A 20839-nucleotide genomic window follows, 5' to 3' on the forward strand; every position below is an offset into this window, starting at 1 on the left:
TAGACTTGGAGTGTTTTTGGAGTTTCCTATGATACCTTTGTGCGGATTGATTCTTTGACGACTTCCCCTTCTCGGTCCTCGATCCGGGTCTGTTCTATACCACCTTCGCCTTTGATTGAGACGGCTCTCCTGTGGCTATGTGGATTTGACGAATGTGCATTTCTTGTCATGTACTGTATCTATTTAATCGGAAATGACGACCCTATGTATTGATTCATACCTAACTTAGACCCGGCCTCTCTCAAAGATAGGTACCTACCTAGTACCTATGTAATAGGTACCATGATGATGGTCTACCTAAGTAGGTAAGGTACCTCCTCCGTAGATGGAGAGAGCCCCACCAATCAGACACGGCAAATCTCTCGCTTACACTAGCGCGACTTTCTGGTCTTGGCACAGATATAAAATCTCCCGTCGCCCGCCACCCTTTGAGAATCTTTTTCTTCTTTCTTTTCCCATCCTAGTGCAAGGGTTTTACACGTGTCAGTGAGGAGACATCCGAGACCGTGTTTTTGCTAGTTGAAAACTACCTAGTTTGACCGCTCCAGATGGCCTTCGGGTCGTCTGGGAATTTTTGAAAAACACACTGCCCTGACTCCTCGTTTGTGGAGTTGGATTGCCTCGTCGGGTTTCCCATGAGGTTGGAGAGTCTTCTTCTTTTCACTGCTGTTGTTTCCTATATGGAGGCCTGTAGAGAAGAGAACACCATTGGTGCCTAGTAACTAGATTAGACTACTGTAATTGCATAGACTGTCCTGTAGGCTGCTACCACTTTGTACCTGGTACTGTCCTTGCCCTGTTGGCACGTGAACCCTGTGACGTCGATGATCTCCGTCCTTCTCATGCGAACTTCTCGTTCTCTCCCTTCAGTCTTCTTTTCTCTTCACTGTCCGCTCCAGTGTTACTAACAACTGGAAACTATCCATCGCGTCCTCTCTGACTGAGCCTTACGTGGTCTCCCAGTCTCACCGTGGATATGTCCTGCATCATCGGTGACTCCGCAAGACTACCGCTTCTCCACGTCCACGTCCACGTCGACCGGTTTTGACCGCCCCCAGATTACAAGTGCAGGCTTGGACTTTTCAGACTGAATCTAGGACATGCCTATCCCCTTCGTCTCTCCGTGGTAGGAATCACCTTCCATGCCGCCATCCTCCATCCCCAGCAGCGCACAGGCGGCGCCTCTCTCCACCTCCGCCTCCCGCGAACACCCCCCGTCACAGGAGAAGGCCTCTGTCGGAAGCAGAGAACCCCTTCCGAACCCACCCCAACCCTCCTCACATGGCCATCAGAAGCTGGTCTTCACCGATCCAGTCGCCCTCCGCTACCTCGAAGAAGACCCGTCGACGCTCGTCCTCCACCGTCGCCTCGCCCTACATGGCTACGACATCTACATTGTGGAACAATGGGCTTGCTCCCGTATCCACCCCACTTTCATCATCACCACTTACACCGGCGACCCGTCGCACAAGGTCATGGCGGGCGTCCTCAGCGTTCCGACGGATGAGTCCACGTGGTCGCCGCGACTGAAGCTATACTTCAGCGCCGTCACCCAGTGCCAGGCCCGCAAGCATGACACCCCTCTCGGCACGCTGATGGTCACCGACCTCAATCAGTTCCCATCCGCGCTGACAGTCATCCCCGTCCCGGACGGTGACATCCACAAACACAAGGATGACTTCGTGGTGAACGAAAACCTCAAGCGGCTGAACTGCGCCGGTCGCGCCGGGCTCAAACTCCAACCGCCCACCGCCGCCACTGAGGCCAAATTTCACCAGCTCTACCGCACCAGTGAGCGCGTTCCCCTCTACAGTGCCGTGCCCGAGCTCGTCAAGCAGTGCCAGATCGCCCTAATGATGTTCGGTGTCCTCGCCCCGGAATACGTCGACGGACTCCTCTGCGACGTCACCGAGGCCGCCATCGGCGATTGGTGGACAGACATCGGCATGGATCTGTACAACATCGAGCCGAGCGACGGCATTCTGGGCCCAACAACGGTGGCCGCCCTCCTGGGCACGCTGATGGGCGCCCGCAATCGCCTGCACGCCTTTGGAGCCCCCGTCGCCAAGGACCCCTTCGACATCGCCTCTCTCAAACGCGGCATCGCCAGCTTCCAGAAGAGCCAGAAGCTCCCCCGCACCCGCCGTCTCGATCGCGCCACCCTCGACCGTCTGCACCGCGTCACCGCCAAAGCCGCCACTGCTGACGGCTGGACCGACGCCGTCAAGTCCACCGTGGCCGAGCTGAGCGGCCACGGCGGTGAGATGGTCATGGGCATGGTGCGCGGCCGTGAAAAGGCCGGGATCGCTGACGTCGAGACTTTGGATATCGATATCTTGGCTTCTTTGGTTGCCGGTGAGCGCGCTAAATGGCTTTGGCGGGGAAAGCCGCGCAAGAGTGTCGCAGCGACGGCTACCCCCAGTGCTGCGGATGGCTACGCCGGTGGTCCTCCCACCGCGGATATGATGTTCACCACGGACGACCAGGGCGGGTATGTCTGGACCAGTCGCAAGCGTCGTTCGACAGAGGATTTCGCCGCAGCGGAGCCGCGCCCATCGCATGGCGGACAGCCGGAGACGACGCCTACCGGTGGCGACGACAAAGATCAGAACCTGGGCAGGATGGTGCGCCGCGGCGTCAGCGGCAAGGTCTCGGACGCGCGGATTGGGTTCGGGCGATTCAAGGATGCGGTGGGGATCCCGGGACTCCGATCGCATCTCCAGCGACAAAAAGATGGACCGGAAATGGTCGACGCGGCGTACATGCCTCCCATCGACAGTGACAGCGAGATGCCGAAGAATGACGGGAACCAGACGGAGTCGGAGAGCGTGCACGAGGAGAGCCCGCTTACTGCTGATGCTGGTCCTACCGAAGACACGCAGGCCGACTCGTCCTCCGACCCCAAATCAAATCCACCACCCGCCATTACGGTTGAGCCAGCGGCAGAATCCACAGACGAACCCGCTGAGTCATCGCATAAACCGTCCCTTCCGCGGTCCGACGAGGAGTCCCAGGACCTGGAGCGCTTCAAGACGCACTCGAGCGATACGTCGGCGGCCGACCGCGAACAGGCCTCGGTGCTGGGCATGATGTCTTTGCGGCGGCCGCAGAGCTGCGTGGAGCTGGCTCCGGGCGACCCGATGGAGCAAATGAACAGCTATTGGCCCCGCCATCTCTCCTTCAGCACGGTCGAAGAGGTAGTCCTGGGATGGGAGGATCTCCGGGACACGGGCGAGGAAGACGACAGAGCACCGCTTGAGGACGCCGGGGCGCTGGGTGATGCCATCATCCGGGAGGATTTACTGGCGACAGACGCGCGGATCTTCAGCGCGCAGATCCAAGAGCTGAGCGAGCGGACAGTGCCGTGGGTGGAGCGACAGGTGGATTCGGTGGACGACTTAAACCGTGTTCTCTACGAATCCCACGAGAAAGTGAATTCCGCGTATCTAGAGCGGCTGAACCAGTATCAGGAAATCCGCGACCAGTCGAGCGACCTGTTGACGGAGGAGCATTCCTCGCTGACGGACCACATGCGACGGGTGGAGCTGATTGGCGCAAAACTGGACTACGAGCTGCATGTGCTGGGGTCGAAGGTCGAAGACGTCGAGACAGGTCTGGGCGAATTCGAACGACATGTCGACGACATCGAAGCGCGGATCAAGACGCTGATCCGCGGCGATGAGGCGAAGCAGAATGACTCCTGGCTGGGCTGGTTGGGGCGCTGGGCGGGATTCTCTACGCCGTAATGGAGATTTCGAGTCAAGGAGCTCTGTATATATCCGAATCTAGTGTACATAATGAATAGATGACCCTAATGCCCGTCTCAACCCGAAAGAAGAATTCATTGATGCATGATCTTTCCCATCCTAAACAAACACGAAGCAAAAGGTACCAGTTTACATGCCGAGGCCCATGCCGCCCTGCTTCTGAGCAGCCTCACCCTGCATCTTCTCGCTGACCTTGATGTTGACGTCGAAGAACTTGGACACGCAGCGGTCGAGACAGACGGATTCGCCCTTGTTCAGGTCGGCTTCGCGGTAGTCGGCGGGGATGCATTTCTTGGTGCAGGATTCGGTAAGGCTGCGCCGTTAGTGTGATTCGGAGGATAAGGGCTGTCGACTCATGCGCTCACCGGTTGAACATGTCGGAGATCATCTCAACTTCTGTCTCGGCGGCAGCAATCTTCTCTGCCGAGGACATCTTGGGGGCACCGCCAAAGAGGAAAGACATGATGTGTCTGCGCATGTTAGCGTGGCCGTTTTTGTTTCTGTAGCAAGATATGAACTTACGCTTAGATTAATGAAAAAGAGGAGGAAGAGGGTATAGCAGTAGTAATGGTAGAAGTAATGGTGACGGTGGTGATGATGATGAATCTGAAGTCGGCAGCTTTGCTCACCGCCCGGAGGCTCTCACCGCCCGCCAGGGTTTTTCTTCCTCTCCTCCACCCGACCTGCATTTTCTCTTCCACACAACTCCTTTCTCTTTCGTCTCGTTCAGATGCTCGCAATTCGCCCCCGGTGGGCTTCACAGCTCAGCGTGGGGAGACTCTCCTCCAGGTAAGCCACCCAACCATTCAATTCCCCGACACTTCCCCGCCTTCGCATGACGAGACATGCCCTTTTTTTTCAGAACCGCTGCAGTTGAAGCTTGGATTCCAAGTAATGAACGCATCCGGAAGCAACATACTCTGATTGCCACCTTGTCTTTATGAATATTCTCACATAACATGGCGAGCTCAGGCTAACAGCTCTCGCAGCTCCGCTGGGTCCATTCCCTGTATAAGACACGCGTTCCCTAGACATCAGATTCCACGCTCTCTCCCTTCTGTCCTCCCTCCCCTGTCCCGCAGTAGCAGCAGCGCCGCTTCTCCGGAACGAGCCTTCAAAGACCGGCTCGAGGAGATTCACAAAGCCTGTGCGGATCCATACCCGCGTCTACCGACGGACTCCCGCACGGTGAGCTGCGCGGACTTCCGCACGCGATATAACCACCTAGCCAATAATGAAACAGTAGAAGACGACTCGGTCGTCGTGCATGGTAGGTCCCGGCCAAACACCGGCCCTACCTCGTTGCAGCCTTGTACTTAGATCCAGTAGGGAGGATACGTACCTATAGACTGGCCGGGAGCAAACTGATCTTCTTCGATCTCGTCCAAGACGGCCATAAACTCCAAGTCATGTGCAATCTCCGCCAACTGGAGGGTGTCTCGTCGCCTGAGTTCAAGCAGCTCTACCGGCTCCTTCGCCGCGGCGATGCTTTCTGTAGGTTTCCGGCGGCCGCACAGCCCCTGTATGAACCGTGACTGAATGTTGGCTTTCTCCCATAGCTGTAACCGGTAAACCGCACCGTACGGGTCGGGGAGAGCTCACCGTCGTCGCCAGTGAGCTTCCGCGACTGCTGTCGCCGTGTCTGCATGATGTCCCGCTGGACGCGACGGCGCATGAGAACTCGCCTTACCCGCGACATGTGCAGTTCCTGGCCGACCAGACCACGGCCGATATCATCCGGGCCCGGTCCGCCATCATCCAGTATCTGCGACAGTTCTTTCTCGACCGGTCGTTCATGGAAGTCAACACCCCGATTGTGGCGTCGATTGCCGGCGGCGCCATTGCGCGGCCGTTCTATACGGCGGCCACAGAGTTCCCCGAGCGCCAGCTATCGCTGCGAATTGCGCCGGAGCTGTGGCTGAAGCGGCTGGTCGTGGGAGGATTTGACCGCGTGTTTGAGATTGGGCCGTCGTTCCGAAATGAAGGTAAGGCTATCGTAGTAGAGCAGCCATGACAACGACGCAACTGACATCCGCAGGCCTCGACAAAACCCACAACCCCGAGTTCACGACCTGCGAGTTCTACCACGCCTACGCCAACCTGGAGGACCTCATGTCCATCACCGAGACGCTACTCTCCGGCATGGCGGGGCACCTCCGCCAGCTCAACCCAAACGGCACCCTCCACCCTCCCGACGTCGACTTCACCGCGCCCTTCCGACGCATCGACTTCATTCCCGGCATCGAAGCCAAGATCCACCGCAAACTCCCTGACCTCGCCGCCGCCGACGCCCTCCCCCAGATCAAACAGCTCTTCGCCGACCTCGCCCTCGAGCTCCCCGCGAACCCGAGCCTCCCGCGTCTGCTCGACGAGCTCTGCAGCACATACGTCGAACCCGACTGCATCCACCCGACCTTCATCATCAACCCGCCCGAGTGCCTCTCCCCACTGTCGAAATCCTTCACGCACCCGACGACGGGCCAGCGCGTCGCCGCGCGCGGCGAACTCTTCATCGAGGGCCGCGAGATCGTCAACACCTACGAGGAGGAGAACTCGCCGTTCGAGCAGCGGCGCAAGTTCGAAGACCAGGTGCAGTACAGCAAGGAGGCTAACGAGGCGGAGGAGATTGACGAGAGCTATCTCGAGGCGCTAGAATGGGGCTTGCCCTCGACGGGCGGCTGGGGCTGTGGCATTGATCGCTTGTGTATGTTGTTCACGGGGGCGAAGCGCATCGGCGATGTGTTGCCGTTTGGGAATCTGCGCGCTGTTACCCGGCGGAGCTGTTGATACCTACCGGGGTAGTAGTTTGTACGATAGTCTGTATGATAGTGATACCATTGTTGCTTGTTGTATACTGATCAAGATCCGTGGATAACCGTATCGGAACGGCCCGACAGGCGGGGAACCTGATATCAACTGATACTAACCTCATTCTCCTCTTTCCCTCTTCCTTCTCCTCACTATAGCACAATGGGTCTGGACGACGTCGTGCGAGTTGCACCGGTGACCGTGAGCCTGCAGGAGCTCATCGATGGTGCGTAGTATCCCACCCAACGTCTTGTGTCCACAGGACTAACAGCTCTGGCTACGACAGGCACTGTCTCCTTCGACACCCTCACCGCAGCCTTCGGCCCCTCCTCTCTAGGAATCATCGTCGTCAAAGACCTCGATCCCAAATTCCAATCTCTCCGCGCACAGGTCCTCTCCAACGCTTCATATCTCGCCGCTCTCCCGCCAGATGAACTAGGCACGTCCCTGACCCCGCGCCTCGCTCCCTACTCCAACCATCTCTAACCAAGTACATTGAAGTATCCCTCTCCGCCCCCGAAGCAAAATACCTCGTCGGCTGGTCCTGCGGCAAGGAAACCCTCCGCTCCGGCCACTTTGACACCCTCAAGGGCTCCTACTACGTCAACTGCGCCTTCTACCACGACGCAACCCTACAAGGCGCCCCCGCCGCCGACTTCCCCGATCTCGCCGAGTACACCGCCCCCAACGTCTGGCCCGCACCGCAGCGTCTGCCCACCTTCCGCGACAGCCTGCAGGAGCTCTGCACGCTGATCATCGATACGGCGGCGCTAGTCGCGCGCGCGTGTGACCGCTACGCTGTCGCGAACGTTCCCGAGTATGTGGACGGGTATCTGGAGCGCGTGGTGAGGGGGAGTTTGACGACCAAGGCGCGGTTGTTGCATTATTTTCCTGCTGCGGGCACCGCAGACGGGGATGCGAATGGGGAAGGGGAAGGGGAGGACGACGACTGGTGCGCAACACACCTCGACCACGGCTGTCTCACCGGCCTGACCTCCGCCATGTTCGTCGACGAGGCGGCGCACCCGCCCGCAGCTGCTGACCCCTCCGCGCCGCTGCCGGAGCTGCCGCACTCGCCGGACCCGCGCGCCGGCTTGTACATCCGCTCGCGCACGGGTCAGGTCGTCAAGGTGAATATTCCTCGCGACGCGCTGGCGTTCCAGACGGGCGAGGCGCTGCAGCTGATTACGCGCGGGCGGTTCCGCGCCGTGCCGCATTTTGTTAAGGGCGCAAGGACGGCGGCGTCGACGGGGCGCATTGCAAGGAATACGCTGGCGGTGTTTACGCAGCCGAATCTGGGAGAGGAGGTCGAGCCCGGGAAGTCGTTTGGGGAGTTTGCGAGGGAGGTGGTTGCGAGGACTTATTAGCTGTTCTTTCGGGTGATATTATGTGTAAAATGTGCATGGGTATCCATTATGCGGTGCTAAATCATGTAAGAAGAGAATAAGGTAAAATGGCTATCAATAAGGCCCTTGTTTGCCGTCCTGCGCCTCCGGAGTGTAGTCGCCTTCCTCGGTCTCTTCGGTTCCTCCGCGGAGCTGGTCGATACGCGCAACGTACACCTCCTCGTCGACCTCGGACGAGGAATCGTTTCCGCCCGACGCCCCCTCCTCCGAGCTCACGGGGTTGCTGGCGTCGGCGGCGCCCAGCCCCGTGCTGACGAGCTTGCTGATCTTGCCGACGCCGCTGAAGCCCGAGCGTGCCTTGGACGGCCGCCCAATCTCGCCGCGGATCTTAGCGGCGCGCACATCGGCCGGGTTGGCCGTGCCGTCGATGACGCGCAGGTTGGCCCGCCACATCTTCACGTCGCGCGTCTCGCTGTAGTGGCCGACGTCCTCGCCGTTGAGCGTATCGATCGCCAGCGTCTGCGTGCGGAAGTCGCCCCAGAACCAGTCCTTGCCCTCGGCGATCCGCGCGTCCGCCTGCCGCGAGTATGCCCGCCCCTTCAGCACGCCCGCCAGGTCCAGCCCGAGATGGCGCGACCCGAAGAGCAGCTGCATCGCCTCCGGCTCGTAGCATCGGCCCACCACCATGTCCTGCGACACCTCCACCGTCTGCCCCGACCACATGCGGTACCAGTCGCCGTACCCGCTCATCCCAATCGACTGAAATACGTCCACGACTTCGTCTGCGCCGAGTGGATCGGGCAGGCCCGCCCCCATGCCTAGGACCGACCGCGCGCGCTTGTAGTTGTTCGTGTAGATCTTCCCTGCGATGCGCACCCGGTACTGCTCTGCCAGCTGCGCGGCCTTAGGGTCGTCATTACAGTGGACCAGCTCCAGCCAGACCTCGTCGATGACCATCACGTCCATCACGGCGCAGTACGACCGCTCCTCGGGATAGTCGAATGTGGGCTTGAGCCGCACGGCGTCCCCGACGAGGAGGAGCTCGGCGCCGATGAAGATGCCGCGGCAGTGGATGGACGCGTTGGGCCATGTGCCCTTGAAGCGGTGCTTCCCGAGCAGACTGAACGACGACGACAAGGTGAGGGCATATTCGATGGACGGGTGGAGGTCGGCGCGCGCGACGCCCTGCAGGAAGTATTCGTACGCGTTGAACGGTTTGATGCATTTGAGGTACAGGTAGTGGTACTGCAGCGAGTAGCTCTTGTCCGAGGCGTTGGGGTCCGGCAGCGTCTCGACGCGGAACCCGGAGTAGTTGACGGGTGCGGCTTTAGGTGCCGTGTCGACGATATCCTGCAGGACCGTCTCCTCGACGGGGATCTGCCCGACCACGCCGGCGCGCCATTCCGGGCGTCCGAGCCATTGGTTCTGCGCGGGATTGAAGACCTCCACGCAGCTGCGTTCCGCGTTCCAGAGAAGTTCGCCGTCAAACGACAGCGTGTAGAGCACGATTTCGCCCGCCCGCGGGATGAACGCCGGCTGCAGGCCCGTCCGCTCGAGCGTCTCCTCGAGCCCCGAGCGCTCTGCACGCCAGTCCATGCTTTCCGGTTCTGTGATAGGCTCGTCTAGCGTCCCGCGTGCTTTTAGCCTGAGGGTCGCCATTTTGAAGACGTCCGGCGTGCCCTCGCTGTCGGTGATGACGCGCGCCGATGAGGTCGCGCCGGCCGGCCGTCCCGGTGGGCGTCCTGGTCGTCGACCAACGGGTCGGGCGACGTTCTGGGTGGGTGGTCGGCCGACTGGCCTTCCCATGGATGGTCTCCCTGGTGGCCGTCCGACTGGTCTTCCCGTGGACGGTCTGCCTGGTGGCCGTCCGATGCGCTTGACCGGGATGCCGTCTGGGGATGTCAGCACGTGTAGTTTAGGAAAGGTGCGCAGGGTGACGAACGTTGTTGTACTTTTGCAAGTTTGGGACAGTGGACGCAAGTGCAGGGTTCAGTGGCCCCGGTCATTAAATAGTAGAAGTGTGGGAAAAATTGCCTGGTGGAGTGGAAGTACTGGCCGATGGGGTGGCCCCAGACAAATCTATCTCGCTGCAGATGTATTAGAGGAGACTATGACTGAAGACGTGTCTGGGCTTACTATCTCGTGGTTTGTGCCACGGGGTCTGTCGATTAGGGCATATCCTTCTGGTAGGCTGTCGATCATGTAGCGTTTTCCTTGAGTGTATGATAAGTAAACAAAGCCCCCAAGGAATACATGTCCAGCAATCGTGGAAGCACAAAGAGCATGACGAGCTTAAGAGTCCCGCGTCAAGATAAAGAACATACCTGGTTCGTATGCCCCAGTCTTCTGCAGCCATAATTCGGCGAGTTTCGTGCGGTAGAAATGGTCATCTGGTCTCCCATACTTTTCGCCTCTTGGCCAGGTGCTTGGGTCTCCATCGCTGAAGGAGCGATTTATCGGGACAACGATCACGTCGTCGTCTTCCTCCGGCGACAGGGACGGTTGTGGGAGAGACATGATTCGCCCGCGAGGGCGATCCAGGGTAGGTGACCTAAGACTGGATTGAGACTATCCTGTACGAAGGGGTGTACGGATCATCATTCTGGAGAAAGCGAATGAGGAGATCTCTGCTGAGGTGGTGAGGATATGGTGGTGATTGAGAGGTGAATGAATTCGGAGCTTCTTTTGGAGCTCCGCGTGTATTTACTCTTGGCTTAGTCAGCGCCTTGCTGAGAGCCGTCGGATGACGCTCGCTTTCTCGTTCTCAGATGACTGGGTTTATTAGGGAGTGGAAGGATACTGTGTGTGGAAAATCTAGTTACTTCCATATCAATTACCTTATTGTCATGTTGGCTCAAGCGGCACTCGGGGAATATTCTGCGCAGGCAAATGGTATCTACTAGTGCCGAAGGATCAGGTATATATCTTGCGTATACACTCTCAAATACTGTCAGTCTGACCCGAAAAATACCACAGCTGGAGTATTAATGAGAGAAGATGGCACAGCTTTATGCCTTCCTATCGAACGACTCGCAAGATAGAGCTTGGTAGATAGGCAGAGGATTGTCATAATTTCCTGAGGAGGATACTTTCCATTGATATAGTCAAAAAGTGCGCAGCTCTTCAACAAGTCCGGTGTGGTGTAATGGCTAACATCGCTGTCTCTCACACAGCAGCTCGGGGTTCGATTCCCCGCACCGGAATTATCTTTTTGTTTTGCTACTGGTTTCTTTCTTTTTTGGGTCTAGTCGAGGTGATACTGTAAATAATAGCTAGTAAATTTATATCCTTCCTCACACATACATCATAAATAACTATCCTATCTACTCTGCACTTCTACGCCCCATCTATACCCTGTATAGCCACACAGAGACAACGAAGTGTCTCGTGAAGACTGAATGAACAGCCAAGTAACAATAATAGTACGTACGGCCTGTCTTGATCACATAGATCAAGTGTCGACCCTATACTATGATATCCCAGGCAGTAGATTATATATTGAATTTCTCATGCACATACCTGTTTGCCGTCGCAAGGCACATCTAGTATACACCTACATACGAACAGGAGCACCAGCGATCCTAAGAGACATGCCCAAATACAGGGATGAAACAGGTCAACTAGAAGCGCACTAAGTGTGTGTCCATGCACGATATCCCATATAGTCTCCTAGAGGCAACATAGACACACTGATTAGCCACCTAACAATAGTAGAGTTATGTGTACAATGCCTCATACACCTATCGCATCTTATGTGAGGACCTTATCAAACAGACGAAATGAGAAAGATTTTGCTCTTAGCACCGAACAACAAAAGTATTAGTTACCTAACTAAAAGAAGAACTGAAAGTGAGAGATGGGACCCAAATCCTGCTTAAACCCCTCGACTTATTCACTTCATTTCTTCCTATAATCCTTCCAGAACCCGCTAGCCCAGTCCCATGATACCCATAGCACCCAGTGCACAATGTTGAGTTACTATGCAAGACCACAGCTAGTGCAATATGCGGTGCTGTGCAGTGCCTCTACTCCTACTAAGCCCATACGCAACTTGCAACATATTAGTCCTTTCTCTGCGATCAGCGATGGTAATCCCTAAACCGTCTTTAACCTCAGGCTTCAGAGCATAAGCCATCCAAAGATTTGCCGCAGGAAAAGGAGTGTTAGACATTCTATCAGGTCATTGCGAAGGTCCTACCTACTATCCTGGTCTACCGAATAGGGCAATCTTGTGCAAAAATAGGCTTTTTCTTATGATGTCAAAATTGGCCGCAGCTTCCAACAACATCCGATGTGGTGTAATGGCTAACATCGCTGTCTCTCACACAGCAGCTCGGGGTTCGATTCCCCGCATCGGAATTATTTTTTTTCTTTTTTGCCCTCTCTCTCTTATCTTCTTCCTTCATACGGGCAGAAACAAATAAATCGTTGAAAAACCCCAGGCCCAGTTCATGCACGGATCTGGCAGCTTATTGATTGTCCGTAATTCCAGTAAAAAGACACTAAATCACAAATCCACCGGCTGCTACATTACCAAATTCTATCGTGCCCAGTATAAAGTACTCCAAACGGTATACTAGAGCCCTAGAACGGCATCTGTACTTGCACTAACATTCCTGGCTGCCAAACGCTATGCAATCCTAAATCATTCTTTGAAGATAGTCTATCAAGTTACTCATGCTTCGACAGCGACGGGCCTCCTCAACTCCCTCTACATACGGCGGGGGTGCCAACTCCCCATCCTCCACCCACACCTTGTTGAGCTCGTTCTCAATCTCCTCGCGACGCTTCTTCCAATCCTCGACCTTGTCCAGCCTCTTTCGTAGTTCCTGCAGCTCCTTCTCAACCCCGAGCTTCTCCTTCTCCGTGCCGATGCGCTCAAACTCCCACTGGTCTCCCTCTGGACCAAGACCGAGCGTCAGACTATAGGTGTGGTACTTCTTCAGAGACGCGCGGGTGGAGATGGTGATCAGGGTGATGCCCCGCTCCTTGGCCCGCTCGTAGAGGAGGCCCTCCACGTCCGCCGAGACGGCCGAGGTGCCCTCGTCGAGGAAGGCGTAGTGCGGCTCGTGGTAGTAGATCCGGGCGAGGGCCATGCGCTGCTTCTCGCCGCCGCTCAGAACGTCCTTCCACTCCTTGCGCGCGTCCCACCCGCCCTCGCGGGTGGGCAGATAGCCCAGGTGCGCGTCGTCGAGGATCTTCTGCAGCATGGCGTCGGACGTGCCGGCCTCGCGCATGTCAATCTCCGTGTGCGGGTAGATGACCTGGTCACGGAGCGTGCCGACGCTGAGGTAGGGACGCTGCGGCAGGAACATGATCCCGTCCACGCCGAAGCCGCGCGGGCGACTGACTAGGCCCCGGTACACGGGCCACAGGCCGGCGACGATGCGGGCGATGGCGGACTTGCCGACGCCATTGGGGCCGGTGATGAGAAGGTGGTCGCCGGAGTGGACGATGAAGGACAGGGACTCAAGGAGCTCGTCACCGCCCAGAGGGAACAGGGAGGGCGCGACGATGGGGACGGATTCAAGGCGGACGCCGTCGAAGCCGTTGTGGATGGTGCCTTGGACGTCGGCGAGGGAGTATAGTTCGGCGGGGGCGCCCGGGGGCGGATAGTATGCGTTGGCGTGGACACGGTGCAGCGTCGAGATGAGGGTGTACACGCGCGAGGTGTAGCCGGCGAGTTCGGAAATGTCCTTGATGCTGTACATCATCCGGCCGCCGGCGTCGGCCAGCGACAGCATCAGGCGCTTGTTGGTGATGAATTCCTTCATGCGGCCTCGTTCCCGTCCGATCTCCTCGGGCGTGTCGGCCAGCTCCATCGCTCCGCCTAAGCCGCCCCAGGCGGGCAGAAAGACGGGGAGCGAGGTGATCAGGTAGCCAAAGGCCGACCAGGCGTATTTGAGGATAACGTCCTCGAGCATGTTGTAGCGAATCTTGAGACTGTAGATGCCCTCCATCCAGCGCTGGAGATCCTTGAAACTTCGCGTGAGGAAGACGCGCTCGATATCCGCACCACCGTAGAACGAGATTTCCTCAGCGTTGGCGAGTAATCGAGAGTGTAGGCCCCGGAAGTCTCCCTCTTTCTTGCCCTCGACAGCTTTGAGCTTTCCAAACGGCGGGGACAGCTTCCGCAGGACGATGGCGGTGCTAAAGTACCCAGTCAAAATCCCACTGAGGGCCAAGGGCCCGAGAGAGCGGTAGAGTTGATAGTTGAAGACGAACAGGTCCACCAGGGGCTTGCCCATGGAGGAGTAGAGGGCGGCCGCTGCGGAGCAGAAGAGCGTGAGGTCTTGGGTGATAAACTGGTCGGCGCCTTGGCCGATCCCGCCGTCGAGGTTCATTAATTTGTAGTAATTGCTGTCACCCGTCAGGTACAGATCATGGATGTATCGTGTGAGTCGCGTCCGGAAGGCAATCGACACTTTGGACTGGAGAAACTTGATCATGGCGTTGGTGTACGATGCCAGCGTACCGATGCCACACCATTTCAGGATGCCCCAGGAGAAGGCACGGCCCTTTCCGGCAACAAGATCTCGGACGATCTCGCCATCCAATCTCGCAATTAGGAGGGACAGGTACGTGCGCAACAGCAAGAACACACCGTGACCCATCAAGAGGCCGGTTTCCTTGCTACTCCATCGGGGCACCATGATACTCCAGAGACTCAGGAACTGGTGCAGGAACGCGAGGTTCAGACCCGGTTTTGTCGTCGGCGGAGGGATCTGGTTCGCGGCCTCGCCGTTCCCATCGCGGGCGGAGGCCGGGGGGTTGAGGAACAGCCTCCGATGGGCATCAAAGGTGGTCGGTTTGGTTCCGTAGATGGTGACCTTGGAGGTCAGGTTGTCCTTGTAGGGGACATAGACGGTGCGGGAGCCATCCTTCCCGCGGATGCCTGAATTCCGTCGTAGTAAGCGTTTCCCGCGCGCTCGCTCCTTGGACCTTTCTCGCCACCAGGAGTAACCCCCATAACCGGATCCTACGATGGACAGCAACAGGGCAAGGGTCGCGATCAGCTTGGTGACTTTCGAGGTCCGCTTGACACGGGAGCGGAGGAGGTTGACGTAGTTGTGGTATAGGGCGAGGAGGGGATCCTCTCGGGGTCGGAGTGTGGACTGCGCTGCCATGATGGCTTCTCTTGTTCGATTCAGTTCAGGTAGGGTGGTTGGATCGGTCGGAGACTGCCTTTGGCAGCTACACCCTTAGACGAGGGCGTCTAGGGCCATCAGGACGCCGTGGACAGGGCGTGGAGATGAAAGTCTGAGAAGTAAATGGTATGAGGTCGGTATGGGAGAGAGGAGGGAGAGAGAGATGTAGAAGTGGAGATCTGGGGATCGATTGAGAGAGACGTCACATTATCGAATGGATGGGAATTGTTGCATGTGAACCTCGGGCCCCCAAAACATCCGGGGATACTCACGTGGGGAACTCATGACGTCTGTTTGCTTCTGTATTTTCATCCCCAGGTCTTCCTTCTGTCCTACTATACGGAGTACATCGTACGAGATATTTATTCTGCTCACCTTGACCTCCTTTTCTCAGTCAGATGCTACAGCGATACAGTCTTCTACCGGTTCTGTAAGTTTCCATTACATACGATTAGCATCCCAGCCAACTGGCAACGTGACACGACAGCCAGACAGAAGCACTGCGGACAGCATCCTCCAAGCGAAGCATGGTTAACTTCCCCCAGCCCATGAACTCTGCAGACATCGGCCATGCAGCTCATGCTGGATCTGCGCGGAACGGGAGGTAAATCCTAGCGGATTGCTGTATCACCACCATCCCAGAGCGACCTTCTCCAGACGGCTGCACGGGCCTGCTCCGACCTGCAGTTTGATTCGTGGCTGGCGATGATCCACACCTCGCATATCACTATTATTCTCCATCACACCTGAACTCGATGGACGATGGGGGGACCAGCCCCGACTAGTGGTCTTGGTGGCATGGATCACGACCGGGTATTGGATGCCGGGCGGTTAAAGTAGACCAAAGGGGGAACTTGGAGGAGAGACCGAAAATAGGAGGGAGCATTCTAAGGGGTATCCGTCTTCTGTACTACAGAGTCCTACAGATGACGGGGTGAGCCCTGGAGTAGAGGAAGAAACTAGGTAATTATCGCCATCGTAATAATAAGTTGGATGGTAGGTGCCTCGTTCGTAGTGGGAGATGCACCTCTTTGAATGTACTACCTTAGTATCCCTCGATCACCCTGGAACCACGTGACATGCGCCTCCTCTTCCCTCCAGCGATCAACACGATTTCCCTCTTTCTCTCCTCCAACTCCACCGGTCCCCCTCTGCTCTTGGATCTCTGTCGCTTGGTTTGTTTTCGAACGACCTTGACCAGGCCTTTCCTTGAATTCTCTTCTGCCTTCTGAGGACGACCCGTAGTGCTGCGCACTAGCCTCAATCCAGGCGGTGGTCCGGGACCCTAAAGCTAAGCAACCCTCCCCCCCGACGGTTCATTTCCAGGCGCCCTTCATCCCAGGAGGTGACTCTCGCCCATCTCACTCCCCCCCTCTCCTCTCGGCGGCTTCCTGGTGATCAAATCCGATCCACCATTCGATCTCCGTTCAATCCCCATTTAATATCCTCGTCTTTCGCGTCCATCGGCTGTCTGGTCCTCGTCCCTCTGCGACGCTCGCTACAACATACCCTCAATGCTCGGAGGGAGCTCCGAGACAGATCCCTCTCCCGCGACTCCCATAATCCCCACAGGAGAAGCGTCCATGCCTATCGCGACGAGTCACCTCGACTCGAGTATGTTCTAATCCGCATCGTCTCGATCGAGATGGCCACTAATTTTCACCTAGATCCGGGATCATCGCTGCAGGACCATGTCGCCCCGACCGATGTCTCGACCCCGTCCAAACAAATAGATTCCTCCGAGGCCTCACAACTTCCCCAGGATGCGTCGACCGCCGCCAACCGCGCCGATCGGCTGCATGTCCCTTCGCGGACGTCCCTGAGAGCCGCCCAGCAGATCAACCCGGAAGATGCCCCCGATGCGACCAACAATGATTCCGAAAAGACCCTCCGGAGCACGAGACGAAGTATACTGAAGGGTCGGAGGGACAGGAGCAAAGCGAGCAGTATGAGGTCCCGACGGCAGCATCAAGAGGCAGCAAGTGTGGAGGAGCCTAAAACCACCAGCCCCGACCTGCGTGACACGACCGGTTCGGAGAAGAAAGGCAAGGCGTCTTATCGCTTCTTTGCCTTCTTGAGTTGTTGTTCGTCCACCGACGTCGATCCCGATGATACGGCCATTCCCGCGAAACGCACCGCCCCTCGGCCGTCCGCACCTAACACCCAGCCGACTCCTGAGAAGGCGGAGGTCCACGCCGGGGATTCCAGTACCGCAGACTCGAAGGATCATCCCAATGTCGATGAGAAGGCCAACGCGACCGTCATTCCGGATCAATCGCAATCGCAAGTGGGCGAGGAGACTGCCGCGGGTCAGCTGGGGCCCAACACCCAACTGGACGGTCCCGCGTCGACTATCGTCCAGCCGGACGAGGTTCCCCCAACGTCTTCCCAGAAGGACACGAGCCATCTTCCCGAGCGAAAAGGGCAGCCGAGTGAGCCGGAACCCCAGGTGACGTCGGAGAAGTCTGAGGCTCTGGCTCAGAAACCCGCCGACCAAGCCACGGTGCCGTTGGATGTCGCCCCTGAGCCATCTCCCGAGACAAATGGCGACAATGTGCCTGCGGTGGCGGAGACGAGCCCCAAGGACGAGCTGAAATATTCTACTCACGATGAAGAGGCGAACAAGGTGCCGACCACCTTGCCTCCTCCGCCCCCTGCTCCCGGAAAAGAAGTCCAGACGGGGCAGCCAGAAAGACAACAACAGTGGCTCTTGCCGCCACCCCTTCCTCACCTGCGAAACCGGAAATGTCTGGTGCTTGACCTGGACGAGACCCTTGTTCACAGTAGCTTCAAGGTGAGTTGGATCGTTGTTTTGAGTACCACCAGACCACCAAACTGACTTTGCCTGTCTAGGTGTTGGAGCGCGCGGACTTTACGATTCCGGTGGAAATCGAAGGCCAGTATCACAATATCTACGTCATCAAACGACCGGGTGTCGACCAGTTCATGAAGCGCGTGGGCGAACTGTATGAAGTGGTCGTGTTTACGGCATCTGTCTCCAAAGTAAGTCCATCAGCAGTAGTGCATTGGTACTGGTAACTAACGCGATATTAGTACGGTGATCCCCTCTTGGACCAACTAGACATCCATAATGTAGTCCATCACCGGTTATTCCGGGATAGTTGTTACAATCACCAGGGCAACTACGTCAAGGTCGGTTCAAAAACTCTGCACGAGGAATACCGCGAGTGTCTGCTAACCGTGATCCAGGACCTGTCCCAAGTCGGCCGCGACCTTCGTGACACCATCATAATTGATAATTCCCCCACGTCTTATATATTCCATCCTCAACATGCGATACCCATCAGCAGCTGGTTCTCTGACGCCCACGATAACGAGCTTCTCGACCTGATCCCTGTCCTCGAAGACCTTGCTGGTACACAAGTGAAAGACGTTAGTCTGGTTCTCGACATTGCATTGTAATGTCTGTACTCTAGCCGTCTGGAATTTTGCAGCGTGCTTGATTTGCTTTTGCCTGGATGTCCCAGGTCCTAAAAGATACCGTTCGACCTTTTCTTTCGTCTGCACGCAGGAGCTTATGGGTCTTCTCTTCCGGGAATACTCTGAGACCCATGTGTCTACCATGTGTGCATTCACTTCTTGATCTTACCCTTCCTCTGCCTTTGTCCTTTTGCCCATGCTCCTAGTGAGCGAATACCTTTTGTCTCTTTCCATGTCTGTCTCCATTATCCCCTCGAAATCTCTTTTTGCATTCTGCAGGCGTCTGTTGGCCATCAGCTGGAAATCTTGCTGATCTCATGTACACGCACTCTGATTTACACACTCTCTTCTATATTTCATCTGTTTGTCCCTCCATCTGTCTGTTACCCACTGCCCTGTAAGGCTTGACCGTGTTTCTTTTCTTTTCGATATCGCGTTTGATCCCCCGAACCAGCGAGTTTCATTTCCTTCCATCTGACAGCCATGATTGTTTTGGAGACTACCTAGCGATGGCATCGTCATATAGGTCCCTTTCAGCATGGCACTGCTGTGCCTCTGATAGTTCTCATCGGCCTTGAATATATGTATCATTGGCTACAGTCTTCTACTAGTTTCCTGACGAGAGTAATATTCTAGATGTGTATGTATACTATGTAGTTGCTAGTTGATGGGTTAGAGTCGGCACCATCGATGACGGAAGACAAGTGCGGAACGGACCACCCGATCGATGTCATCCAAGCACTATTTTCTCTTCCATCCACATCCAACATTCAACCTCCTACACCGAGCGACTCTCCCGATTCACACTCCCACACTCACACTCCTCATCTAGAATATCATCTCGAATACAACCCTCGATTACCTCTCGTCCCTCATCCCGAGATCAACCCCGCACCGCCCCCCACCATGAAAGACAGCAAAGGCTGGGACGGGAAGCTCCGCGTCGAACCCCGAGCGACCATCACGAATCCCGAGGCGCTCGAGGACCCGGAATACTCAGATTCGGATGCGCCGCCGGTCGAGGAGATCGAGGCCGATGAGGGTCTGTCTGTCGATTCCTTCCCGAGGCGCTTGGACGCGACGCGATGCTGATCTTGTTTCGTCTCGACCTTAGATCTCCTGGAAGAAGAAGATGAGAACACAGAGGTACCAGTGTTGCAGTTTAGCGAGAGAAGACTCTGTCGCTAAGGGAGCCACTAGGATATCGATCTCCCGCATTTCCGCATCAGTTCCATCCCCGCGTTGCGGCTGGAGCGGTTCCCCAAGTTGCAGGTTTGTGTCCGGACGGGAGACGGTGGGATTCCCTCATGGGGCGAGGCGAACTGACGACGGACAGCGGTTGTGTCTGCGACAGAACCAGATCACGCGCATTGAGTTCCCGGCCAGCGTCGCCGCGTCGCTGACGGAGCTCGATCTCTACGACAACCTCATCTCGCACATCAAGGGACTGGACGAGTTCCGTAACCTGACCAGTCTGGACCTGAGCTTCAACAAGATCAAACATATCAAGAATGTGGCGCATTTGGTGAAACTGACCGATCTGTACTTTGTGCAGAACAAGATCTCGAAGATTGAGGGCTTGGAGGGGCTGAGTGCGCTGCGGAATTTGGAGCTCGGGGCGAATCGGATTCGCGTGCGTTTCCCGTTGAATTAAGGGCCCGTTGGATTTAGGTGGAAGCTGATGCTGACGCTGATCTGTGCAGGAGATTGAGAATCTGGATACGCTGACGTCGCTGGAGGAGCTCTGGCTGGGGAAGAATAAGATCACGGAGTTGAAGGTATGTTACTGACTCTGATTTGACCAGATCTGACTGGCTACTGACGTGTGTAGAACCTTGATGGGCTGCAGAACCTCCGAATCCTCTCCATCCAATCCAACCGACTCACCAGTCTGACCGGCGTCTCGTCCCTCCGCAACCTCGAAGAACTCTACCTCTCGCACAATCTCATTAGCGACCTGAGCGGCCTCGAATCGAACACGTCGCTGCGCGTGCTCGACTTTTCCAACAACCAGGTCTCGAAGCTGGAGCACTTGGGCACGCTGACGAACTTGGAGGAGCTGTGGGCGTCGAACAACCAGCTCTCGAGCTTCGACGAGGTCGAGCGCGAGCTGAAGGACAAGAAGGAGCTGAAGACAGTGTACTTTGAGGGCAACCCGCTGCAGACCAAGGGGCCGGCCGTGTACCGGAACAAGGTGCGGCTGGCGCTGCCGCAGATTATGCAGATCGATGCGAGTGAGTGTTCCTGGGTTTGTGGAGAGGGTTGTGCTAACAGAGACAGCATACGTGCGAGTTTAGTCGGTTACGATATACGATACATGCATATAATG

General features: G+C 56.6%; 7 protein-coding genes and 2 non-coding genes across 9 annotated transcripts; 6 read left to right on the plus strand and 3 right to left on the minus strand.

Annotated features, from left to right (window-relative positions):
* Nucleotides 1-1142: 1142 nt before the first annotated feature.
* Nucleotides 1143-3746, plus strand: ATEG_02617 (putative Sin3 complex subunit (Stb2); the record flags this gene model as incomplete). The annotated part of the gene is made up of 1 exon (XM_001211795.1): nucleotides 1143-3746. The coding sequence occupies one exon, from the start codon at nucleotides 1143-1145 to the stop codon at nucleotides 3744-3746; it is 2604 nt and encodes an 867-aa protein (XP_001211795.1).
* A 150-nt stretch (nucleotides 3747-3896) lies between these two features.
* ATEG_02618 (Tim10/DDP family zinc finger protein) lies at nucleotides 3897-4230 on the minus strand (the record flags this gene model as incomplete). Its single annotated transcript, XM_001211796.1, has 2 exons — nucleotides 3897-4080; nucleotides 4133-4230. 2 exons carry the CDS (start codon nucleotides 4228-4230, stop codon nucleotides 3897-3899), a joined length of 282 nt encoding a protein of 93 aa, XP_001211796.1.
* Nucleotides 4231-5176: 946 nt separating this feature from the next.
* On the plus strand, nucleotides 5177-6554 carry ATEG_02619 (putative lysyl-tRNA synthetase; the record flags this gene model as incomplete). The annotated part of the gene is made up of 3 exons (XM_001211797.1): nucleotides 5177-5261; nucleotides 5327-5752; nucleotides 5806-6554. The coding sequence occupies 3 exons, from the start codon at nucleotides 5177-5179 to the stop codon at nucleotides 6552-6554; spliced, it is 1260 nt and encodes a 419-aa protein (XP_001211797.1).
* A 1481-nt stretch (nucleotides 6555-8035) lies between these two features.
* ATEG_02620 (uncharacterized protein) lies at nucleotides 8036-10438 on the minus strand (the record flags this gene model as incomplete). The annotated part of the gene is made up of 3 exons (XM_001211798.1): nucleotides 8036-9813; nucleotides 9974-10000; nucleotides 10246-10438. The coding sequence occupies 3 exons, from the start codon at nucleotides 10436-10438 to the stop codon at nucleotides 8036-8038; spliced, it is 1998 nt and encodes a 665-aa protein (XP_001211798.1).
* Nucleotides 10439-11052: 614 nt separating this feature from the next.
* Nucleotides 11053-11124, plus strand: ATEG_10450. The gene has a single exon. It is a non-coding gene; the product is annotated as a tRNA-Glu (tRNA).
* A 1084-nt stretch (nucleotides 11125-12208) lies between these two features.
* Nucleotides 12209-12280, plus strand: ATEG_10451. The gene has a single exon. It is a non-coding gene; the product is annotated as a tRNA-Glu (tRNA).
* A 143-nt stretch (nucleotides 12281-12423) lies between these two features.
* On the minus strand, nucleotides 12424-15048 carry pxa1 (putative peroxisomal ABC transporter (PXA1); the record flags this gene model as incomplete). The annotated part of the gene is made up of 2 exons (XM_001211799.1): nucleotides 12424-12505; nucleotides 12641-15048. The coding sequence occupies 2 exons, from the start codon at nucleotides 15046-15048 to the stop codon at nucleotides 12424-12426; spliced, it is 2490 nt and encodes an 829-aa protein (XP_001211799.1).
* A 1535-nt stretch (nucleotides 15049-16583) lies between these two features.
* psrA (putative general stress response phosphoprotein phosphatase Psr1/2) lies at nucleotides 16584-18492 on the plus strand (the record flags this gene model as incomplete). Its single annotated transcript, XM_001211800.1, has 4 exons — nucleotides 16584-16683; nucleotides 16737-17863; nucleotides 17923-18072; nucleotides 18124-18492. The coding sequence occupies 4 exons, from the start codon at nucleotides 16584-16586 to the stop codon at nucleotides 18490-18492; spliced, it is 1746 nt and encodes a 581-aa protein (XP_001211800.1).
* Nucleotides 18493-19200: 708 nt separating this feature from the next.
* On the plus strand, nucleotides 19201-20807 carry ATEG_02623 (putative protein phosphatase PP1 regulatory subunit Sds22; the record flags this gene model as incomplete). The annotated part of the gene is made up of 5 exons (XM_001211801.1): nucleotides 19201-19560; nucleotides 19625-20143; nucleotides 20214-20288; nucleotides 20342-20744; nucleotides 20791-20807. The coding sequence occupies 5 exons, from the start codon at nucleotides 19201-19203 to the stop codon at nucleotides 20805-20807; spliced, it is 1374 nt and encodes a 457-aa protein (XP_001211801.1).
* Between the last annotated feature and the right edge of the window lie 32 nt (nucleotides 20808-20839).

Source organism: Aspergillus terreus, genomic scaffold, assembly GCF_000149615.1.
Source record: "Aspergillus terreus NIH2624 scaffold_3 genomic scaffold, whole genome shotgun sequence".
NCBI classification, from domain to species: Eukaryota; Fungi; Ascomycota; class Eurotiomycetes; order Eurotiales; family Aspergillaceae; genus Aspergillus; species Aspergillus terreus.